The following is a 24,146-nucleotide window of genomic DNA, read 5'->3' as shown; positions in this document are numbered from 1 at the left end:
ACAATAATCGAAATGGGGGCTAGTACTCTGTCATTCAACATGTAAAAACAGGCACGTCTGTCCCTGCTTGCTAACACATCTCATTTAAGTTTTATGTACACAATGCTTGCCAGTATAGACAAAGCATTTTTCTGTCTTTTATTTAATCTCTTGGCAGTGGGAGTCTGGACCTGCAGCCATTAAATTACAAATCATCTATGTTGGGGAACAATTCTTCAATAATATTAAATGCCATTATTCTAATAGTACCACTGTTAAGGTACACAGCACCAAAGACACATGCCCAGTTAAAACAGCTGTAAAACTGGGCTGGAGATTTTATTAGATGCACATTATTAAATTACAGAAAAGTGTAAACACAAAGAGATTAACACAATAGTTTTGGTGGACGATCTAAAAATAAAGGCTGTACCTCGGGTACAAGCGAGCAAACCCCTGTATGTCACAGCAACATAACACTCTTGATTGTTTTCTCAGAATCTGCATATTTACAGCTCAAAGTGCATTAACTATATGGTTACGTTAAACAAACCAAGGTGGAAAAAATTAAGGATAAAGAGGAGCATCACACCTACAAGTAAACAGAAGGCATTACTGGTTTGTTTCATATCAGGAGAGACTTAACATCCCATTAAAGAAATGGTGAAAAATGCATAGGCTAGAACAGATATTTCTGTAATTTTTTATAATACGCTGAAATCCAATTATAGCACCCAACTTGATTTACATTCTGTACTAGCAGGGAAATTAAAATAAGCTTTCATTCATACAAATTGTCCCAGAGCATTAAATATACATTATTTAATGCATGCAGAATGTTTAATATATTTACAGACTTAGTGCATTTTAATAAATCCCTCAATTAGAGGGTTTTGTAATAGCAGTGACCAAAAGATCTTTTCTTATGTCATAGTACCTGTGGTAATATAAGACAATTGGCTTAATCTCTAAAAGAAGTTATTAAAACAATCTTTGTGATCACTGGTGTATCAAAATTACATTCTTTATATGATTTTATGAACATTTAACAAAATGAAGCAAAATAAAAATAATTAATACTTTTCTTTCCTTAAACACTGATGTTTGCCAGATGAAAACTGAGAATATTAAGATATCTCCTAAGGTTTTCCTTTTCAATATAAAAAACAGCATAAGGATAATGCAAATTGATGTAGAATTCCATTTCCTTTGTATGCCACACTTGCAAGCATTGTTTGCACAAATGTCAATTCTTCTAAATTTAAAGAAAAATAGCTACTTGTGAATTACTGTAAAGTTGTGCGAAACAGTGATGTGTTTCATCCGATGAAGTGAGCTGTAGCTCACGAAAGCTCATGCTCAAATAAATTGGTTAGTCTCTAACGTGCCACAAGTACTCCTTTTCTTTCTGCGAATACAGACTAACACGGCTGTTACTCTGAAACCTGTCTAAATAAATGCAGATCACAGGATTCCAAGGCGTAGATGCTGGGTTTTGGGAATGGTAGTGACACAGAAGGGGAGAAACACAGCATGCATGCTAGGCTGATTAGATCTATTAAGCCTTATGGCTTGTCGACACAAAGCAGCAATGTACTCTATGTGGGTGTGATTTCGAAAACTCACTAACACATTGTGTATTAGTTGGTCCGTGTAGACCAGGGATCTCAAACTCAAATCACCATGAGGGCCACATGAGGATGAGAACATTGGCCCGAGGTCACTGAAAGGTCACCGAAACCTTTTCATACAACGATACAAAAGTATAGTCAAACATGAAAAAAAATGAAGAGTAATATAGTGTGCTATTAAAAGTCAATGTATTAACTTTTTTCAAAACTGTAATATGAAGAGGGGTTTTAATAAAATATAAATACTCAGTAATTAATCTCACTCAAACGACAAAGCACGCATTTACTTTCGGAATTACTTTGGTTAAAGCCTTCCCTCTATCCCCTGCCCCGCCCTCACTCCACCCCCTTCCATAAGGCCCCGCCTCTTCCCACCCCCATTCCAACCCCTTCCACAAAGTCCCCGCCCCAACTCCACTCCCTCCCTGCCCCTGTTCTAACCCTTTCCCCAAATCCCCACTCCGGCCCTGCCACATCCCCGCTCCTCCCCACTTCTTCCTGGAAACTCCTAAGCACTGCCAAACAGTTGTTTGACAGTGGGAAGCGCTGGGAAGTAGGTGGAGTGGTGATGCAGCATGCTCGGGGTGGGGGCAGGAGGGTAGGGGATCTTGGCTGCCGGTGGAGCCGGCACCCACAGCAGGCCGCAGGAAATAACTCTGGCCCATGGGCCATGTTTTTGAGACCCCTGGTGTAGACCCTGCCAGTGCACACTGAAAGTTCCCTAATGCACTTCAATATACAGCACTAGAGTAAAACGCACTTGGGAACTTTTAGTGCGTACCAGCAGTGTCTACCTGGACCAGTTAGTGCACCTTAGAAATCACACCCCCATAGTGCACATTGCTGCTCTGTGTAAACAAGCCTTTAGAAACATTCATAACAACACAATTACATCCAAACCATGTATAAGCAGTAATTTACAAAGACTGATAACCAATCAATACTGTAGATAATTAGCATTATAAAAGAAAATTCAAAGTAAATTCAAATATTTCAGTCCAAATTAAATACACAGCACCTTCAATACTGTCACACAGCTATGATAAATCCAGGCTTAATATTTTCCTCTTCTATACTTTTGAAAAATATCTTTGGGACATGCACAGTTCTTTTGATGAGTGTTACAGACTTCTACCAAAGGCAAGTGAAGAAGAGGAATAAAATGAAAATGACAAGGAGCTGCAGATACCATACACATGACTTGGATAGCAATGGATCTCCATCCAATTTAGCCGTCACCACGCAACTCCCAGTTTTAGACACCTCTCCCATTCTCCAAAGACTGTCTGGATGACATGAGTCAAGTCCTTAACTGGTAAACGACCAAAAGATCATGTGCAGTACTTCTGACCATTTAAAGCCAGTGAAACAATTATGAAGCATGCACTTCTATCCTCTGTGGTAAGATAACATACCACGTGCAACAGCCAGTATGGGTCTTGTTTCCAATAGTGCTTAAAATGCAGCTTTAGAAAAAGCTCATAAATGAAGTAAATGGTAATGTTACAGACAAGCATTTGAATCATTTTTACAGTATAAAGCTGACTTCATAGCAGTGATGTTTTCCTTAAAATAATATTTAAGTACTAAGTAGCTGCTCCTAAGAGTAAAGGGTTGCTATATACAAAAATTACGTAATAGAAAATAAATACTTTCAATCATCTACAATAAACTAAGAAATATACATTTCATTTAAACAGTTAGCAATACTTCATCGGGTCATCTGTCAGCAACTGTAAAATCCTGAGCACATTTCTGCAGGCACATCGTGGATCATTCTGCTTTCCCGTTAGTCCATATGGCACATGCCAGTTGGGGGGATGAAACCACTCTTGAGTATCGTTTTAACTCATTTTGCTTTGGTAAACATTTGTGTAACCCTGTAAGTCTTTTGTATGCATTTATTTTTACACCAATATGTTAGAAAAGCAGGCACTGTTGCAATTAAGATTCCTCCATCACCTTTTGACACAGATAGAGTAAACTGTCTGGAAGAGCAGAACAAGAGGATCTAAACCACAGGGCCAGTGTCCTTGCATGAGTACGACAATGCAGCAGACAGGGGACTGATGGAAGTAGCCGGCATGCCACTATTCCCTCATTACCTTAAAATGAAACAACAAATAACTTTAAAACTAAAAGAAATAATTGCAATTCATATTAAATATAGTTCAAATTGAAGTGTGCTTTCAAATGTAACATTTTTCTGCCCTCTTCTTCTCTCACACCTGCAGCTCATCCCATGCTTCACCAAACATCATTCCTAATTAGCCCCCGTCACTCCCAATTTCATGCCTTATTTCATACAAACCTTCAAAGCTTGCCTGCCAATTCCTTCACCTCTTTCAAAATACTTCTGAAAACATATCTATTTCGGGAAGCACTTAAGATAAAAATGAGAACATGCCACTCTATTATTTGCCATTGTATTATACCCACTTATACCTTTACACACCAGCCCTCAGCATCTGAGCAGACTTACTAAAGTCAATGGAGCAATGACTGTGTACAGTTACTCACGTGCACAGGTGTTACAGGATCAGAGTCTTAGACTGTAAACTCTTAGGTTGTGCCAAGTAAATAAGTTCCTGCCCCAATGTGCTGTGCAAAACCCTCGGCACTTACAGCACCAAGATATAGAATATAAATGTTAATTCACTCACCAATAATTTCAACAATATGGAGCTTTAATTTCTGCTTCAGGGCATTCAGAGCTACGGAGAGAGATCCCTGAGAAGGTGACATTTTTAGATTTTGTTTCACATCATTAGAAAAGGACAGCCACAGTCTCCCAAAGTCTTCAGTGGTAATTTTCATTGGTCTGAAAAAAAATTAAACACAAATCTGAGTCTGAATATATCTGATCTCCAAAATAATCTGTATCTGAAACCATTATATAGCAAAGCAAGCAAACTATTTTAAAAATGCACTTGTGGAAACACAAACCTTCCACCCCACCATATGAAGAGCCTGAATTGCTTTTTACAGCCCTCTAAATTAAAAAAAAATAATAATTTAACTTAAATCAAACGTTATTGCTGACCAACTTCAGAATAATGCTACTTAAATGTCCAAGTTATAAGCCCCTTAAATAAAGAGTTTACTATGGAAACCTTATAAATGTCACTCTCAAGTACAAAGTCTAATTTAAAAACTTAAATTGGCTGCTTGAACACAAAATGTTACTTCCACTACTTCAGGAATGAAAATATTGAGAGCTGAAAAATAAAGAGCGTGAGCTGTTTTTACTGTAAAAGTGGTCAGTCCTTTCACACAATTTGGGTCCCTGAATTTAAAATAAACTCAGTTTCAAAGATTTACAATTTACTTTCTGCTGAAGCAACGTCTTTATTCTCCTTTCTGTCCAATCAATTTCATTCAACACTCCAAAAGAGTATTTTGTATTTCCAGTGAATGTGTCCAAGTGAAAAAGCATTAGGTAGTCTTAAGGGATTTGTACTTAGCTCTTAAATTGATAATTCAGTGGAAATCAATATTTTGGATAATCTAGGTAATTGAATCCTTTCTAAAGATAATTATTTGGGCAGACACCAAAACTAAGCAGTCAGAGGTATTAACATTCTTTACTATGCAAAACCTTTGTGGCAACATTACTAAGTGCCTTGTCTCACCACAAAATACCATATTTTCCATGGTAGCAAATAAGTAGTAGATACTAAAAAAATTGTAAGTGTTAGTACAGAACAAAACAGAGTTAAGCTTTTATAGTGTGGTTTTGAGACAAGTATTTTTTTTATTATTTGAAATAAAAAGCTAAGCTCCAAGGAGAGAAGTTGGGAAGAGGGAGGAGAGAAGAGGAAAAAAAGTTTCATGCCCGAATTGCTAATCTCAGTCTCTCTCGTAGGATAATGCAAGGAATTTAGATCATGCCATCTTAATTTACAACAGAAAAACTTCTCACTGTCTCAAATATACATTTAAAAAGCAAAAGAGAAGGTGGCAGAAAAGCCTGTGAAAGTCACTATGTATATAATTTTTAAAGCCATGAAAACGATGTGAACTTTAATGCTCATTGAAAGTGTTGGACTGACATTCCTAATTTCTAAAATCCTCAATTTATAAGAATAGGCACAGCAAGGCAATTGCTGTACTAGCCTCCTTACACTGCCCCTGGTATGAATGCTTAACCTGGACTGATGACTATTTAAGATGAGCAGGTTGCTCGCTCTCCATGCCTATTCATTCCATCATCTTTCTGCTGAGACTGCTAACAAAGGAGCCAGTTGCGATGATGGGGGGGAATGGTGATGGCATTACTGGCCTCTAGGAACCAGACTAATGCCAACACACTTATTTCACATATTAATAGGTCATTGACAAGTGGTGACATACTGTACTAACATTACCAGTCTGAATTAAATTAAAAACCAACAGCCCACAGACAGAAGCCTCTATTTCCCATCATCAGCCTCCTGAGCCATCCTGTGCTATTTACTACTTTGACTGCAATACCAGATTTTTTTTAGAAGAGTCTCATTTTATCAGTGATTTACCTGATGAAATCGGACAGTGAGAAAGTTAGTGAAAACTCAAGATGAGTATCCGTATCTAGAGGATAACGAATGGAGCCGAAGAGAATGCCCTCTGTACAGACTGTTTCCAACTGCACACACTTTTGGCAGCTTTCCATGCTTTGAGCTTCTATTACAGGAAAATGACAGCTAAGACTCTCAAAGATCTACAAATAAAGAAAAAAGGTAACAGAAAATATTCAGATTACTTTCAACTAAAAATTGCTAATCCAGAGTTTACAATCCCTGAACGCACCAGGACTGATTCTGATCTTACACACATGTAACCTAATTGACTGCAATGGCATCAATCCCAATTTCCATTAGGTGTGAGATCAGGATCACAAAGGACAATCCCACCCCACCAGGCACACTAAATTACATTTAATTTACTATGGAAATACACACAGCAGTTTCACTAGTCAAACAATGAAATTCCAAACACTCAACTCAACAAAATGTTAACTACTTCTCTACCAGGATTTTATTATAAAATAGCCATGTGTCTTAGCAGAGGGTAAACAGGAAATCTTGTAAACAGAGAATGCGCTTTGAACTGCTCTCTCACTGTACTCATTCACTGCTGAATGAAACCATAATACTGTTGCATGTTTTATCCATCACCCATGACTATTGTACTGCTGGTTCAGGTTTAACTGTAAAATTGTATAGAAATACACTTTGACTGACTATTCAAAGTGAATTTAGTGCTCAGGAAAGTTGTTGAACTGACAGCCTTGGAAAGTTGTTGAACTGACAGCCTTGGAAAGTTGTTGAACTGACAGCCTTGATTTATCCTCAATACAGGTTCACACCACAGACAGTGAAACTGCAAGATTCCCCACACTGTGCCAACTGTATGCAAAACCACGAAGTGGATACCACGTCTAGGAATGAGGATAATTACATTTCCATCAACATTCAGTCTTTGGCTTCTGCTGAGATTGCCACTCTGCCACCGCACAGGTGCCAACTGTGGTAGCAGTCTGTGGTATGGACACTTGTCAGCTAAGAACAACATAACCAACTAGACATGTGATGGCAGCAAGCTAGCATGATTCAAACCAGAAATTCTAAAGGAAAAAGGCATCAAAACCCATTACCTGTTAAAGCTACTTCTAATAAGCCTTTTGCTTATTTCCACTGATCCAGTTAGCAGTGGACCTCTGCAAAAACTGAGGTTTCATGACTCCGTACCTGAACTCCCTTTCAGTGGATTCCCTCTCCCCTCCGACCCCAAAAAAGTCTACCCTTCTGCTTTTGAATAGGAGAGAATTTCTATAGATCAGTCAGCACTCTTATGAACATTGATTATCCAATGCTCAATACTATCACTGGCATATACTGTCATTTTGAGGATATCTAACCATGTTTCGGGGATGTGCAAGTGGCTACATCTTGGAATATAGCAAGATCCACAGACATTTATAGCAATCCATAAATACTTTTTAGGGTACATCTACATTTGAGCTAGGAGGTGTGATTCCTAGTTTGCAAACATGTACCCATGTCTCGCTAGTGCCGAAAAGTAGCAGTGTGTCCTCAGCAGCACAGCTGGCGGCTCAGGTTAGCCACCTGAGTACATACCCGAACGTACACAGGGAGGCTAACCCAAAGAGCCAGCCATATTACCGTGGACACACTTTTATTTTTAGGCAGTCACTCAAGCAGAGCCAGTGTGGATATGTGTACCCTTCCCAGCTCAGACATACTCTTAGATTAATTAACACATGTAAAGGTTTGAGGTTCAATCGATAAGATTTTTCTATTACATCCTTAATGGTTTTTTTACCATGATACTCCTTTACCAACCATTATACAAATCCCAGATGTAGCTGAAGTCCTAAAGAAATCTCTAAAACATCTTGATTGCTCTCACTACATGAGAACAAGAATAGTAACATGTCTGATTCCTTAAAAGTCATCAAAAACTTATCAACTGAAAAGAAAAACTCACTGTATGTCATAAGTAAAAAAACAGAGGAAACCAATGGTTCTCTTCTATTGTACAAGTAACAATTCATTTTCTTACCTTAAAATGCTCTGCATTTTCAAACACTAGGGTCACAGTTTTGAGCGGTGAGGTGCTTTTGTTGGCAACAAACAAGATAAGCAGTAAACAGTCATCTGTCCAAACTTTACACGAGTACATAGTCAGGATGTCACTGCTACAAAGCTCTACTATTTCTGAATGAGGGTGATCAGCTAGTTCATCTGGTAAGCAAAGATTCAAGGGGGCCTTATTGGCAACTATATCTGGAACACTTTGGGAAGGCTGAAAAACTTCAATATTACTATCAGCAAACAAAGAGGATGTTGATAGTCTACAGTTTGAAAGCGTCTCATCCAGTCCAGCTTCTGTCAGCGATTGAGACGTATCAAATGATACACTAGCTTCCAAAACTTCTGAAGAACTCAGTGAGACTTTCCTTAATCCGAGATGTTCACTGCCCTGAAAGTTTTCCTTATTGTTAGGAGCTGTACCAAGTAAAGGACTGAAAGGCAAGGTAGCAATATTTTGGAAACTAGATGTTTCTTTGCTATTCTGGGTTTCACTTATTTTTGATTTTTTTTTGAACTTCTGAGTGGTGGTATCTGCTTTCCCCATCTGAAGAAAAAACAGAAGAGATTTTTATATTTATTTTCTTTAACTTGGTGATTGGCTTCATTAACAGAGTGAAACTTATCTGGAAGGACCAGGGACAAAGGGCAGATAAAAGTCAACTATCCAACAGAGGTGACCTTTAAATAAAGGTTTGTTTTAAAATATGCAGTGTCCACTGCATGGGACACTTAAGAAGTTACTTTGAGGGCATTAGAGTTGTTCTGTAGTGCAGGCATCATTGTGGTCCCTGTACAATTAGGAAATACTTTATCCTCTGTTGAAAAGCATCTATATGTACATAAAGGTTTTGCAGAAAATCAGGGATAAGAGACTAAGATTTGAACAAGCAGTGCTAATAAAGGTCACTAGAAGAAGAGTCTTTGAATGGTGAGTGATTTTACTTCTCACATTCTACTATACCCAGGCACAAGTTATGGAAAATGCGTCAGTCTTAACACGTACTGCCAGCTATGCGAGCTCTGCAACCTCCAAGGGCTCTCAGAAGCTGGGTTAAAGGTAGCGAATACTTGGGAAGCTTAGCATAGCTTGAGCTTTGTGAGGAGGCAGGGCAAGCAAACACAGGGGAGTTCTGGCTACTCAGGACAGTTCACTCCAAAGTCTTTAATAACCAAAGAAGTTCCTTGATTTAAAAATCTGTCATTTAAAGTATTTTTTGCTCCTTTCTTTTTAGGAGCCCCGATAAACAGGTTCTTTAGGTAATGACAATATCCTTTTTTTAATTAATGTCACATTCTAAATGCTACTGAAACACTGATTTGAGGGCAGTTGAATATAAATAATAACTAATTAAATACAGCTATTTTGTAAACTTTTCTGTAACTTGTAATTTATAAAAATCACTTACCAGACTGATAGTGTTGTTTGACCCTAGCCCCACAAACAACGTTGATGCGAGCTGCTGCTTCTCCTTGTCTTCCTCTGAAAGGCTGACTACCTGTTGCTCAGACTGTGTCAGAGGAGGATCAACTACATGTCCCATTAATATGCTATCCTGAGGAACAGGTTGTGTTTTATCTTCTTTTCCTGTTTTGTTCTCTTTTTTCGGGAGGTAGCCTTCTTTCCCCCATAGTTTCCTCACACCATCAAGTTTCAGACAATTGGTCCTAAAAAGATATGTAACAAAGCAGGGTCAGCTTGTGAAAGTGCTATTCCGAAAAGCAAAGCCATTCTTACAGAGATTTCTGTAAATTTGCACACACTCTGCACTCTAACATCCCAATAGACAGGAGAAGAGAAACTAGCCTTCTTCTGTCTGTATGGACATTCCACGCTAGCAACTTTCTCTGCTACTAGCTAAGCACCCCACAAATGCACACACAGTCCCTGCTGTGAAATCAGCAAGAAGTGGATATACTATGCCCAGTTTGCTCTCAGCTATTTAGGTTTTTATATACATCAGCAAGTACAAAAAACTCTCTTTCCTTCACTTGTTATAAATATTTTTGTTGTAGATTTGACGATATGTAATTTAGGTGGGGTCACTAAAGGTGAGGAAGATCCAGAAAGCGGGATTTAACAGACATGGGCCAGATGTGGAGAAAACTGACTCATGCAGACACAAGTCTCATTCTTGATATTGATATTTCTGTTGTTCCAGCAGAACTGAATTGTTTTGACAGATCATAATCATCTAGAGCAGTGGTTCCCAAACTGGGGTTCGTGAAATGTTACAGGGGGTTCTCGGGAAAAAATTCCCTAATGGCGGACAGAGCTGTCCCTAGGACCCCGGGCAGCATGGGGCTAGCAGCCCAGAGCCCCTGGACTTCCAAGAGCTAAGCAGATCAAAGCAAGCATATCTATCACACTGAGGAGATTTAAACTTCAAGACTCCTTATAAAAAATGTAAAGGGAGGTGGATATTTTTTACTGTTTTTAAAATTAAATAGGCAGCTAGTATTGTTTTTAAAATTATTATGAAGAACATGTTTAAGCTTTGTTGTAACGTGCGTTGTTTGCCTGGACTGCTCAAGACCTGAATGCTTCTTTGAGTTGGCTTCTTAAATATCTTCATGCTGTTTCACATCTGATACTCCCTGATGAAACATAGGAGCTTTGTCTTATAACAGGCTTATTCAAAGTGATACAAGCTACGAAAGTGAGATGTTGGAAGAGTGATGCCATTTTCATAATGTAATAATAGTACTGTAATGATAAATAATAATGAATAATAAATAGTGTGTAATAAGCATGGTCATAAAAACAAAATGTTATATTTCCAAGATCACTGCTTTTATAATTTATACTCAGGTATAAGAGAAAAATCCCTGGAAATATTCATTTTTAGGAGGGGGTTTGTGAGACTTGACATTTTAGTGAAAGGGGTTCACAACTTGTTAAAGTTTGGGAACCACTGATCTAGAGTGAGGCACTTCCTTGGATAAATTGGGCCAATCTCATGTAAGACTTTGAAGATTAGGAATGAGATCCAGAATTTGACAAGGTGTTCAATGAGAAGCCAGGAATGAGAAGCATAGTGAGACTGGAATACATTATTTCATAGAAGTATTGCATTTAGTAAGTAGTGAAAACCTGTAAAATACTTGAAGATGTAAAGCACTTTGTAAATGCTGCACATCATTATATGTTTGGACTTTACTTTCCAAATCTGAGATGAGTTAATTTTCTATTCAATTGAAACTAACCTCAACACCAGCAGAGCCTAATACCAGCACAAGAATATGCTTGAACACTCTGGACAGACTCTCAGATAAAGCACAAGACTTGCCAGACTTGTAAATATTCTGTGGCTGTAAGTGCAATGAATGAGTAGGGTTTTATGTTTTCCCTTGTGGTAATAAAAAGAGAATTTCTGACTAAGTTCACATTTCTGAAATTCTTCAACAGTACTTGTGAGGAACATCCAGCTGTTCCAGGATATTTTGAAGATGTTAAGTCCCATTTAATAACTAACTAATTTGTGTGGAACTATAATTATTCACGGATCTCTGAAACTTAAGGAAATTTCCTTTCTTACAGAGTTTTGTACTGTCTGAAGAGTAAGATTCTGAAAAGCTTGCATTTTTACTGCATAAATTTCTTCTAGTTAATCTGACAAAAAAAGGTATCCTTGATTACTTCTTTTTTGTATACTGGATTAGCATAGTGATTTCTTTTTACATAATAGCTGTTTTCAAGATCTACTGTTCTAAATTAAGTCCCATGTGATTAAACAAGTAGCAAGAAGTCAACCCCTAACAAGAACACAGGTTTAACTGCACATGAAATTCTATATTTGAGTTCAAAGATCGAAAACTCACTCTTTCTGTCCTATCTCGGCACTATTACCAGACATGTCTGAACCAAGAGAAAGACCAGCAGGAGATTGTCGGCCAGTGAAGCCGGATGAAGACATGCTTGAAGTAAATGACAATCCATAAGGTTCAAAATTCAGAGCTGCAATACAGACAGAATGGCATTTATCAAGACGGATCATAAAACTTAAAAAAAAAAAAAAAAAAAAAATCTAGCTGCTTTAGAAAAAGACAAGTTATTCTAGCTAAGATTTGTCAATTTTCAGCCTTTACATTCAGGATTTTATCCTTATTAAAATCAGCTGTTTCCTGTTGCTGATTTTTTATTTTATTTTAGACAGATAGGCTTTTTCCTCTCTCAAAGAAACATGTACACATACACCTCCTTGGTTCGTACGTAAATTCACATACAACTTTTTTTTAAATTGAAAAACATCAGAAGTTATATTTTCTCCCCTAAAAATTATTGTCAATACTGTTTTTTTATTATTATTTTCAAGAGACATTGCACAGGACCAAATAAACCAACTTTTGCATGTGCTCTTCAGACTGCACATCCTCTAATGTGTTTTGAATTCGCATTAAGTTTGTCCACGCTCTCTCTCTCACTCACACACAATTTTTTAGAACACAAACATATGAGAAGCTCTTCACTGTTTCATGCTTATCGCATGTTATATGGCATATAACTTAAAAGAAAGCCAGGAGTACCTACCTTGCTTAAGAAAATCAAATGCTAGAACTATCCATACTATACACAAGACTATTGTACTCTCTAATTTTCCACAGCGAACCACAACATTATACACTTGTAATCTTCCTTGGGACTTCACTTAAAACAATGTTTTGTGCCTTTTTACACAAAATGCATTCTAAATATATATTAAAAATAGGGTAGATCAAATAATTCTGCTCTTAGATCTTAGATCTATAGAATCTTTCTACTTAAGGCTTTTATAAAGGGATATCCCCTGTTATCTAAACTGTTTATATAAGTAAAGCAAAAGTGATATTTCTTCTAAAAAACAAAGCCCAGAAACCAATCAAAAAAAAAATTCTGATGGACAATAGTGTGGCCAAGATGTGAATGCTAAGTACTATAAAACTGGGAATTCCACGCCTTTATCTTTATGTTCTTGACTCCAGAGCAACAAGATATTTGTAGATGAAGTTACACATGCTAATCAGGTATGGCATTAGCCAAGTCCCAAAGGGAGCTTAGTCTAATCTTCAATAAAGAAGAGTTTTTTGGATGAATCCTAGCGGCCAAGGGGTGAGCTAAGAAAGTGGCACAAAGTAGCAGATGGTCTGAAGAACATCACAGAGCAGCCTGAGATCCTCTGCATAATCAAAAGCTGAATATGAAAGATAGGGTCCTGGTGCACACTATGGGTTTGATCCAAAGTTCAGTGAAGTAAATTGGAGAATTTTAATCAACTTCAATGGACTTTGGACCAGGCCTTGTTTGTAAGCACTGCAATCTATAGCCTATGTAATTCAGGAAGCTGGGCAATATGATTCGCTCCTAGAGTTGTGGATGACATTTTTAAATGGAGACGTAACATTTTGGGGAAGAAGATGTAAATGGATGGTGTTCTTACACCAACGTTATACTAACATTTTAATTTGTTTTAATTGTTTGGCTAATTTATCATACATTTAATAAATACAAACCAACAGTCACCTTTTCCCTGAGAAAGCTTCTCCTCCTGTCTCTGGTGATGAGGTTTATATGGTGCTGCACCACAGCTAAGTCCTTCAGCCACAAACCCATCTAGGAAAGATAAGGAAGCATCTACCTACATTGAATTCAGAAAGACAGTAATAATCAGAATCTTTCCACTAAATGAAACTAGTATTTCTTAACAAAGGAACTTTCCATTTTATAAAAATGCAGAGTGCTGACATCTCACAGCTCTCACACCCGCATCACTAAGAAGATAATGTATTCCATACTTACACTATCGTCCAAGGGAGTATTTTGTATATAGAAGGTATTGAGATAACATGTTAAAACAGAACATCAGTTTGGATGGTAGTTCTTAAATATAATTAGCTTCTCTACAATTTTCCAATCTCACTGGTATGTTTGGACAAGAAATCTTGAACAAAAGAACTTGCATCCCAACACAATCTAACTGAACACCATGTAAATATACTAATTTTACAGTAAAATTAGTAAGGGAGGTAAACATTTCCTTTCCCAAATACTATACTTCAATTCAACTACTAGTAGGCTGTTCTAACAAAAAGTAGAACCACAAAGACAAACACTGGATACACAAAAGGCTGAATTTGCCTTCCTAAAAAAATCATTTTATAAAACAACAAATATGAATATAGCATAGCAAATGACAACTTCATTGCCTCTTAATATCACCAGCACATCAAGACTTATCAAGAATCCCGTTAAGTGTGCGTATTGCAACCATTCTAAGTGATTTGATAGATTTGCATCTTTCCTCTTAAACATATCTAAATATAATAATTTTAAATACGTATTTTATAGAAATAAATGAATCTTTAAGCACAGAATACATACATTACAGTTATCTTACCATTATCTCATCACAACTGGCATCAAGCGGAAGCACGTTTTTCATCAGCTCCTTGTTTTCACACAAATGTTTTAATTCAAAGGCATATTGCCTCATGCACGTGTCTAGAGAAGTGCTGAATTCCTGGATTAGTTTATCAACTGTTTTAGAACAAGGCATACGGGATGATATTTTAGTGATTGCAGTCATAATCCAGGCTTTAGTTTCAGAAGTAACAAAGGTCTGCTTCAGCAACCTGTGCAGTTTTGTTATAATGACTTCTGGATCACCATCATTTACAAGGTAGGAATACTCCCCCAAAACCTATGAGCAAGACACAGATATAACAGACATTCAGTTACACAGGAATCAGTGCTTTTATCTTGGAAATTAATATGTAATGGTAATACTCTAACATAAAATCTACCTCACATTGAACAAACCATTATAAGATAAGGAAATCCTTTAAATTCTGGACTTTTAAAAAATTCCTTCTAATTATATATCCACCTAAAATAAAAACAAGGAATATACTGTGGAAAGAGCCATAGTGTCTGCTGGTTTTCGAGTATTGCTGGCCGGTCCTCAGTTTAAGATCATCTCACTGTAGTTCTACCTACTCTACAAAACTGACCACCACTCAGAACAGTGGTCAGCAACCAATCCTCTCTAACCCTGAAAACAATTCAATTACTAGTGCAGAGCAGATCAAATTAATTTATTTAAAAAAATCAATCTCAACTTAAGGTTTCTGTTTGCAAATCAACAGTGTTTTCTATAACGATGCCTGTCATGTCTACCCTAGCAATTAAACTGTTTTCAGCACTGGTTCGAGGGGACCCAGTTGTGACAATCAGAGTCAGCAAAGTGCAGATTTTCTAGTGCAGATAGGGTTTTCCAAGCTATATTTCAATTTTAAATGGAAAATGTCTGAGATTACATTTTACTGTGTTTGTGAAAATGCAAGTGAAATACATCAGTGGGATGCCAATTTTTGATTCATTAAATCAAGCAGCTGCCTAGTCCAATACCTATACAAGCACAGTTAACCATCGGCTCAGTTTCCAGTTCAAGTGGAATCTGCTTGTTTTCACAGGTGCACAGAATACAAGTTCAGCAGCTGGGCAGGTCATCATAAGGTTACGAATGCTTTTCACAAACACATACAGCCTTACTATGGAAAAGACAGAATCTCACAGCCACTGAAACAGGTGCTTATAGAATAAGTTTCAGTGTAATAAGTTTTTGTTTTTTAAAGAGAATATAAAGTTTAAAAAGCCATCACTTATGACAGGCAGTTTTCACAGCTATCATATTTTCATACTGCATCAACCTTACCCAACTCATAACTTGAAGAAATTTCTGTGGATAAAAAGTATCTTCCTCCTCCAGCAAAGAAAGATAAGACTGGACAGCATAAAGCCGTAGCTGCTCATCTTCCTTTTCATCATCAAATCCTAAAAAGAAAATTACACCTTATTAAATCTTTGCTTAAAAACTTATGCTACATGTGTCATGGAATTCAAGACAGATTTAGAAAAATAAAACCAAGACATTAGCTAACAAAGCATGGCTTCTCTTTACAGAATTCAGTAAGTTACCCACCTTCAGCCAGCAGCCTCAAGAAGTTGTTTGGGATGTCAGAGTGCATTACATCTCCTCCTACCGAAAATACTGCATTCATAGTCTGGATGAACCACTCATTGTCAGGGGCATATGTATCCAGAACATTAAGGAAAGATAAACATAATACACTAGTGTATATTTTATCTATTTTTACTTACAATCTGGAAGAAAAAAAAAAAAGGAAAGAAAGAAAGACGTAAAAAGTTTTGAGGGCACATACACATATGGAATATCTGGACAGACAAGTGTTTGCTATTTAAATGTTTTCCAAGCTAAGGAAGGAGAAAAAGGACGAATAGGGCAGTTTTCCCAGAGCCTGTGGTTCCAAAAGTGTTACCATATGGAACTGTGAATCTTTTTTCTTCTAAGTGTTTTGCAATCCCAAAGCATGCACCATTGCTGTCCTGCAATGTTCTCATTTAATGAGGATGCTTTTCGGACTACTGGGGATTTATTTATTTATTTTAAACAAAGCCATATCGTGCACCACAACTACCTATTTCACTGGAAGAGCTGCACTCTACTAGGAAAACCACACTCACAATTAGGAAGTGCTGAAGTCTAATTCAATAAGGCAATAAACTCCTTCTCTCCTTTAGATTACAGTGCATGTTTTTTAAAGTTTTCTTTTAAGAGAAGGTTATTAATATTGACTTAAAAGGTGAACTCCAAAGCAAAGCCCAAATGCTTCAGTGCCCTTTACTTTGTGATGAAATTTAAAAAAATACTGAGATCATTATTTCTTCTGTTTATTTTTTTAAATTTGAAATAAAGAATTATAGTATCCTGGCTTCCCTCTTTTTCCTGGAAGACCACAAAATGATCTTTGGAGGGTGTGATTAGTGATGTCACATGAAACTGTAACAGAAGCTTTGGCTCTAAATCTTCAATAAAAGAAAAGGATATTTCTCAGCTAATTCTGCTATTTTGCCAGTTAAGTTGATGATGGTATATTCTTCCTTGCTTTGTCTTAAGTAGTCCAGCATCTTTTGAACTATGACGGTTACATTCTGCCCATTGGTAATTCTGTAGAGAAGCTCCAATGTCTGAAGGGGAAAACAAAAGAAACAACATTTAAGTAACTCTAATCACACAACACAGGAGTGACACACAGACAGGAACTTAGTACATAGTGCCAAATTGGACAAAAATCTTAAACACAATATATTGTTTTATTCTCCAATCATACTGGCATTTATCTTCTTAAGAAATGTTTTTAGACTGTTTTTAGAATGAAATATAAGATTTGTAGAAAAGGAAAGGAGAAAACAAAGAGTATAAAGAGGACCAAATTTTCTATAGAATTCTTTTCACATAGTTACGAGAGCCGAACAATATAAACATGCCTTTGTTTGATGACACCACTATTGTAATATTAAGGGCATTTACTCTAAAATGACATTAATATAGCATGGACCTTAAACATTAAGCCCTCTTTGTGCGTGTTCAAAAATCAACTTACCTCCCTTTTGATGATAGGATCAGGATGGTCCAGACACTCAATTATTGTCATTTGGTGCTGAAGTGCCAGATTTGGATCCTGCTGGATAACATAGGTCAGAGCCTTTAATCCTAGAAAATAAATTATTGCACAGAGATATGACAAGAGATCACATACACATGATCAGATTAAAATCTTCTTGCTGAGATGATCAGGTATCCTTACCTAAATACTTCAAATTAATTTTAGGTGATAGAACAAATTTCCCAATGCATTTGGCAGCCTTCTCAAGCAGATCAGATTTGGGGCAAATGGTATAAATTGTTTGTACACATTCAAATAAGATAGCTGGTGGGAAAACAACAAATGGTAAACGGCAGTAATTTAAGAATATACATTTCTATAACAATGCATTTTCATAAAAAAGCTAGCACATACAAGTAAAAAATCTTCATGTCAAATGACGACTTTCTCTGGAAAGGGGTTGGGCTTAATATTTTAAAGCAATCTGATATGTGTGCTGCATGTAGATTTCTGGGATCTAAAATATTATCCCATGAAATATTTTAAAACAAGTGTTACTGTTTAGATGTGAATAAATTTCCTTCTTTCAGGCAAGCAATAGCCCTATTGCATCTCCCATGAATGTGATTCACCCAACTAGAGGAGATATCAAGATTGTCCTGTTTAGAAGAGGCCAAATAATGTAGCTGGACAATGGCTAGGTTGGGTACATAGCCACCATTGCAGAGTGGGATTTCAATTACTTTGCACAAGTGACTGGAAGTATTTTCTCTGTTTTATCATCCACATACCAGGAAGATGACATCAGAGGAAGATGATGTTTGCGTCTTAATGTAGAAAAATTTAACAAGCAGCTATTGTTAGTAACATGAAAGCGAACAGAGGGCATCTGGTAGGGAGCCTAATACAGTTTATGTAGTAGGATGGTTAGATGAACTGCAGAAAGGGTGGGCAGAAGCTCAGTAGTTTAACTTAAAAAAACACAACACCACAAAAATATACTTCTCTGTCAACAACAGACAGGACTTTGGGGTCCAACAATGGATTATTAAGTCTTTAGGGAGAGAAATTTATCTAAAACTAGTTTGCCATTTACGTTTAGTGTATGGAAAAGTTTGAATTGATTTTGTTGAACAGAAGTTTCCACCATCCTGTATTCTGACTGACTTTCAGGAAAGGCACATTCATATGGACTTGGGGACTATCACAGCAGCAATTACGAAGTCATTACAAACAACCAAGATCAACAAACCTTATGACATAGACAAAAGGGACAAGAGCTCAGAGGCATAATTCCTCTTGAGGGAAAAAAAATATTTCTGCTGGGAAAAGCTAAATGGGAAAACTAGTGAAGTGAAGGAAAGGAGATACAAATCAATCTTTTAGGGCACCAATAAAGGTGAGTCAATAGCAAAATTCAATATCCAAGTTAGATTGCCAATTGGTATTTAGGACCATAACAGCAATTCACATGTTTTTTCCACATCTCATATTAGGTTAGCAACCAGATGAAAAGACCAGAATCCATCAATTGTTAGCAATTAAACTAAATATGAGAAAGGTATGTGCACTAACTGTGCAGCTACATGCAACAAGCTAGGAATGTCTTCAAGGTACGGCTTTTAATATTAGAGAATTGGCTATATTGCAACAAAGAAATCAGAGATTTTAACATTTTCACATTGGCTTGGATCATAGATTTTTTAGCACTTTATCAACAATTAACATATGGTGAGCAAAGGAACGCACATGTAAATTCTGTTCTCTGTGTACATTTCACTTGATAAGTGCCAAAATAAGGCTTTTCACATATGGTTGTCTACTCTGATCCCTAAAGTATTTAACACTCAGTCTTGGGAATCCAATTTCCTCTCACTGTGCAGAGAATTTATGCACATTAACTCTCTTGAGAGTTGCATGTTTAAATCCATCATACACTAACAAACCCCTCAATGTCGATGTTGCTGTTTGTGCATAAAAGCACACCTCTGATATACAAGCAAAGCGAAACACAGTGAATGGATGGTTGTAAGATTTGACAGATGTTTCATCAGCGTATCATTTGCCAAAAAAATAAAATAAAGAGGGGGGGTATTCAGCATTTCACGTGCACCTCACTTTCATTAATGCTTAGTCAAGAAAATAGACTCCTAGAGCTTTGGGGCATATGTTCCACTGTTATTCAGCCACTTACAACACCACATCTTAATTGTCCATCGATCGCTGGCAACATTTATGGCTTCGTTTTAAAACCATGAACTACTACATTTTTTAAGGGTAAAAGAACAGTTGTTAATTTCGTGTTCTAGAACCTTAGATATTTGTTCTTGAAAGATAGCAAAAAGCCAACCTACCCACACATCCTTAAAACTCTCCATAGTTTGCAAAATGCCCCTATGAGTTGGAAAGTATTATTTCTTGTTGATTCTGCTCTATTGTCAAATATTTTTTAGAGAGTAAATTAATATGGCCGTTTGCAATAATTATAAGATTAACGGTAGTGCCTTATGTCAAAACACACTTTCATAGGCATCAGTGTCAATGAGCTCTGGAACTAATTTTAACAGGAGGTTCTAGAGTGCAACTCAAGAGCTCACAAATGTGTTTGTGAAAGGAAGGATAGCGTACGCGCGTGCGCACACACACACTTACTTTTTGTTAAGTTTCTTAACTACTAATCATGTGGAGGATTATTATTATTTTTTTTTTTTAAAGAAACCTGAAGTCCAGTCCTTCCTTCTGACACACAAGGCAGTATCACTTTTTTTTTTTTTAAAGTTAGCTACTAACTATAAATTTGGATCTACAAATATTTAGCTGTTTCCCATTAAATAAATATTCTTCACTTCAAAAACATTTCAAAACTACATTATACAGGAATATGTAATTTCTGTTCATGTGTTAACATTACTAACATTATGTTTCCTTGCTTTATAATTCACCAGTCACAATACCCAAATTCATGACCTCACCAGATTACTAAACAAAAGAATACATAGTTACTCATGTCAACAGCACAATAACTAAACACTTACATTTTCATTCTTTGCAAATATTTGTACTTATACAATATATTCTCACCCACCATATGTAATATTATGATTTATTTCTGCTCTTCTTAAAGACTCATCCAGAACATCATACATTAATTCACTTGTCCTGTTACAAAATAAAAATTGTAAAAAAGTTCTCACTTTATTTGAAGCCCAGTAAATTAATCGAAAAAAACAAACAAACCCCCCCCACTTGTATATACCTGTTTAGTAAAAAAACAACATCCTAATCCTACAAGCTGCTCCACATGATTTCAATGAGACTATTCATATTAATTAATTCTCATTAGCACGAGTAAGGGCTCTACAATCTGGCTCTAAATGGCATCTCACAAGATGTTTGCTACTTTCAAATAAGCCATCTATTGCATCAAAATAGACTAAAAATACATTCCTTGCTGATCAGTAAATAAGACAGACTTTTTGGTTAAGAGGAATAAAGAACACAAACAACTAAACCCTTACAAAGGACAGCATTCTTTTTACACGGTCTTGTCTTGGATTTTCACTGTGATCATATTATCAACCAAATTAATGGAAATTCTGATCTCAAGTCCACAAGCGTCTCTCACCACATATCCCATAATCAGCTGCCTGACCCACATAGGAGCTGAGAAACAAGTCAAGTATAACAACTTTCAATAAATCACTTTTTACAGTATTTGTTAATGAAGAGCAAATAGGATGTATTAATCCTTTATTTTCCTTTGTGTTGCGAAAGCACAGTAAAAGTTATGCATTACCACAAAATAATGACTCACTGTGTATTCTTTCTATTTGCAAAGAATTTATTACATAGAAGAAACTGGTTACCTTGGATCATCTCTTCCTAACAGCCCCAGTATTCTTAAGAGCTGAATTTGTAGCCATGGTGCTGGCACGCTGTGGTAATTGAAGTCTATAGGAAGCTTTCCTCCCACTACCTGCTTTAGAATGGTTACAAAGCTCTCTGTCAAGTCCTTGTATCCAGATGCATTTTTCTAGACAAGGAAAAGAGAAATACAATTCAAATATTTTAAGTACAGTGCCTCAGAAATACACCATAAAGCCATGACAGGAATATAGTCTTATTAGCTATTATTCAATTAATAATTTCCTATCCTATTCCATTTCCTAATCCATCACTTCTTCCTCTCAAACCCCAACATCAACTCTTTTTTGCTTTAAGCTTTAAGCGTTTTCTCTGTATTTTTAACAAGACAGTGAATATGACTGAAAGCATTTCCCTTGCAATGGTACACTGAATTCACAGGCAATCCTCAGCATAATCTATAACACACTGAAAAAAAACCTAAACTTTGGACTTAAAAACAGAGCCATTATGCCAAAGGTGCTGATCACCAGGGTCAGGCTCCAAAATGGTCAGCTGGGGCTTTTGTCAAGGGTTGGAATGCTAATGAATATAGTACAGTTATGAAGGTGAATCGTGGTAATCTGAAGACAAGTTGACAGACTATCTTTCCAGAGTGATTTTCCTACAGAACAATTTTACAGTTGTTTGTACATTTTAAAAAACAGCCTATATGTTCAATTAGACTTCTAATTCTCAGCCTACCTTAATCATTTGAAGGTAAATGTGTAAAGAAGCAGCCATGACTCCAACATCCCTGTCACACAGGGCTTTCCGGAACTTGTCATGGATGTGCTGGACTTGGTTGGGAGCAATGAGATAGAATTTATACAACGCCTGAACTGCTTTTCTTCGGATAATTTCCCTAAAGAGAAACATTTTTCTTTAAAAGATCAAGCAACTTGACCCTAAATAGAAGCTTTACTTAACCTAAATTGTTTCTCTATATTATGAAATAGAGACTTTATTTTTAAGAAAACTACCGACTTTGTAACATTTCCCACTTTTATAGCTAGTTAGTTAAAATATTAACTAATCATCACATCAGGATGCCTCTGAAATAGTTAAATATTATCATTCAAGTTTTACAAATGAGGATACCGAGACAAGAGAGAGGATAAGTAATCTGGCAAAGGTCACATGATGAGTCAGTGGCACAGAAAGCGTAGCGTTTAGTAGTTCCTGGAGTTAGATCATGCTTCTGCTACCTTTTAGTTTAGCATGTACACTGTGCTAGCTCTGTATGTAATGTTATTAACTACAAGGCCTGACAATCAAAGGGCTGAGCACCTGCACCTCACCAGTCTTCAGTGGGGTTTACGCATGCTCAACTTCTCCAAAAATCAGGCATAGATCTTTCTGTGATGTATTGAATTCCAAGGGTACAATTTGTTACTCCATTTATACTACAAACACTTCTTAACCCACATACACTGTATAACAGTATCTCCACATGTATAAAGTTACATGACATTTATCCATCAACAATGCTTAAGCAAAACAAAAGACATTCATTATGCAATCAAGAATGCACAAACTAAAGCGGGTAGGGCAGGGAGAGACAAAAAAGGAAAATTTGGAAAGGAACACAAAGTTGTGAATAATGACTAAGGAAGGATTCAGAGCAAAAACAGTATTTAAGAGAAATATTTATGTACTGAAATAAAATATCTAAATTTTAGGACATCCCAAGTTCATAACAATGCTTGAAATCCTTCTTAGTGAATACGTACTTAGAATGCTGAAGTTTGTCTTCTATGAGGGGAAGTACAGCTGGAATCATTTCCCGTGGAAAGATCTGGCTGACAACAGTAAGTGCCATACACACCTCAACCAGGTTAGTGCTCTGCAAGTCCTGTCAGTCATTAAGACAACAAAATGGTCATTTCTAATTTAAACTATGGGAAACTTTTCATTTCTAAGGCCAAATGTGGGAAAGCTTCCACTTTTTATGCTATACTGTGAAGCACTGCTCTCTAATGCTCTGCTAATTAAGGGATTGTTCAATTTTTCTATGACATTTTCATTATATTTGTTTAATACTGCTACAGAACTTGAAACTATAACCACAGCAAAAGGATACATTAGAATCCCATAAGAAACTCGGGTGAATAGTCATTTTTCTTATTTCAGTGTTAACTGATAAACAAGTAGATTTTATTAATGAATACAGTTTAGAATTAATTGGCATTATACTTGGAAAAGCACTGGCCTAAAAAGTTAGTGTAATGTTTTTCTCCAAACCTCCCATAAAGCTGTACCTTCACAACTGTGTTCACAAGCAGAAGCAACAGTTCATGATTTTCATGGAGGAATAAAGAAACAGCCAAGTAACCTACAAAAGAAAAAAAAAACAAAAAACCTCCATCACCTTTTCCAGTTATAAACTGTTTCCAAATGTTAACAGGAAAACGAAAGACATCCAGAGCACAAGAGTTGACGGCTCAAATCATCGGTGAAAATACCGGCAGATTATAGGATCTCTGTGGGTAAGTCGAGAAAAGGGGGGAAAACCCTGCAGCAGTGGGTTTCAGAGCCCAAGTAACTGACTCAGATTCGCTGCTGTGCGGGATGGGCGGTTTGCTGTGTAGATGCA

General features: G+C 36.7%; 1 protein-coding gene across 2 annotated transcripts in view; it reads right to left on the bottom strand.

Annotated features, from left to right (window-relative positions):
• Positions 1-2,046: 2,046 nt before the first annotated feature.
• The window catches only part of AP4E1 (adaptor related protein complex 4 subunit epsilon 1), a 33,420-nt gene continuing 11,320 nt past the window's right edge, over positions 2,047-24,146 (bottom strand). Inside the window, exons 4-21 of one of the 2 annotated variants that reach the window (XM_084640431.1) lie at positions 23,812-23,885; positions 23,284-23,405; positions 22,256-22,415; positions 21,514-21,680; positions 20,733-20,806; positions 17,849-17,971; positions 17,645-17,754; positions 17,089-17,228; positions 16,162-16,274; positions 15,895-16,013; positions 14,578-14,880; positions 13,704-13,818; positions 12,026-12,161; positions 9,613-9,871; positions 8,175-8,750; positions 6,125-6,309; positions 4,274-4,431; positions 2,047-3,715 (exon numbers count right to left, since the gene is read on the bottom strand). In XM_084640431.1, coding sequence (XP_084496557.1) covers positions 3,555-3,715; positions 4,274-4,431; positions 6,125-6,309; positions 8,175-8,750; positions 9,613-9,871; positions 12,026-12,161; positions 13,704-13,818; positions 14,578-14,880; positions 15,895-16,013; positions 16,162-16,274; positions 17,089-17,228; positions 17,645-17,754; positions 17,849-17,971; positions 20,733-20,806; positions 21,514-21,680; positions 22,256-22,415; positions 23,284-23,405; positions 23,812-23,885 — 3,095 coding nt within the window. In that variant the 3' untranslated portion in view covers positions 2,047-3,554. The remainder of the gene's footprint in view (positions 3,716-4,273; positions 4,432-6,124; positions 6,310-8,174; positions 8,751-9,612; positions 9,872-12,025; positions 12,162-13,703; positions 13,819-14,577; positions 14,881-15,894; positions 16,014-16,161; positions 16,275-17,088; positions 17,229-17,644; positions 17,755-17,848; positions 17,972-20,732; positions 20,807-21,513; positions 21,681-22,255; positions 22,416-23,283; positions 23,406-23,811; positions 23,886-24,146) is intronic. The other variant, XM_084640430.1, reaches the window with a different exon arrangement.

The sequence above is a fragment of the Lepidochelys olivacea genome, assembly GCF_965140295.1.
Source record: "Lepidochelys olivacea isolate rLepOli2 genome assembly, chromosome: 10".
Classification (NCBI taxonomy): domain Eukaryota; kingdom Metazoa; phylum Chordata; order Testudines; family Cheloniidae; genus Lepidochelys; species Lepidochelys olivacea.
The sequence above is the reverse complement of the archived record's forward strand: the minus strand, read 5'-3'. Positions and strand labels throughout refer to the sequence as shown.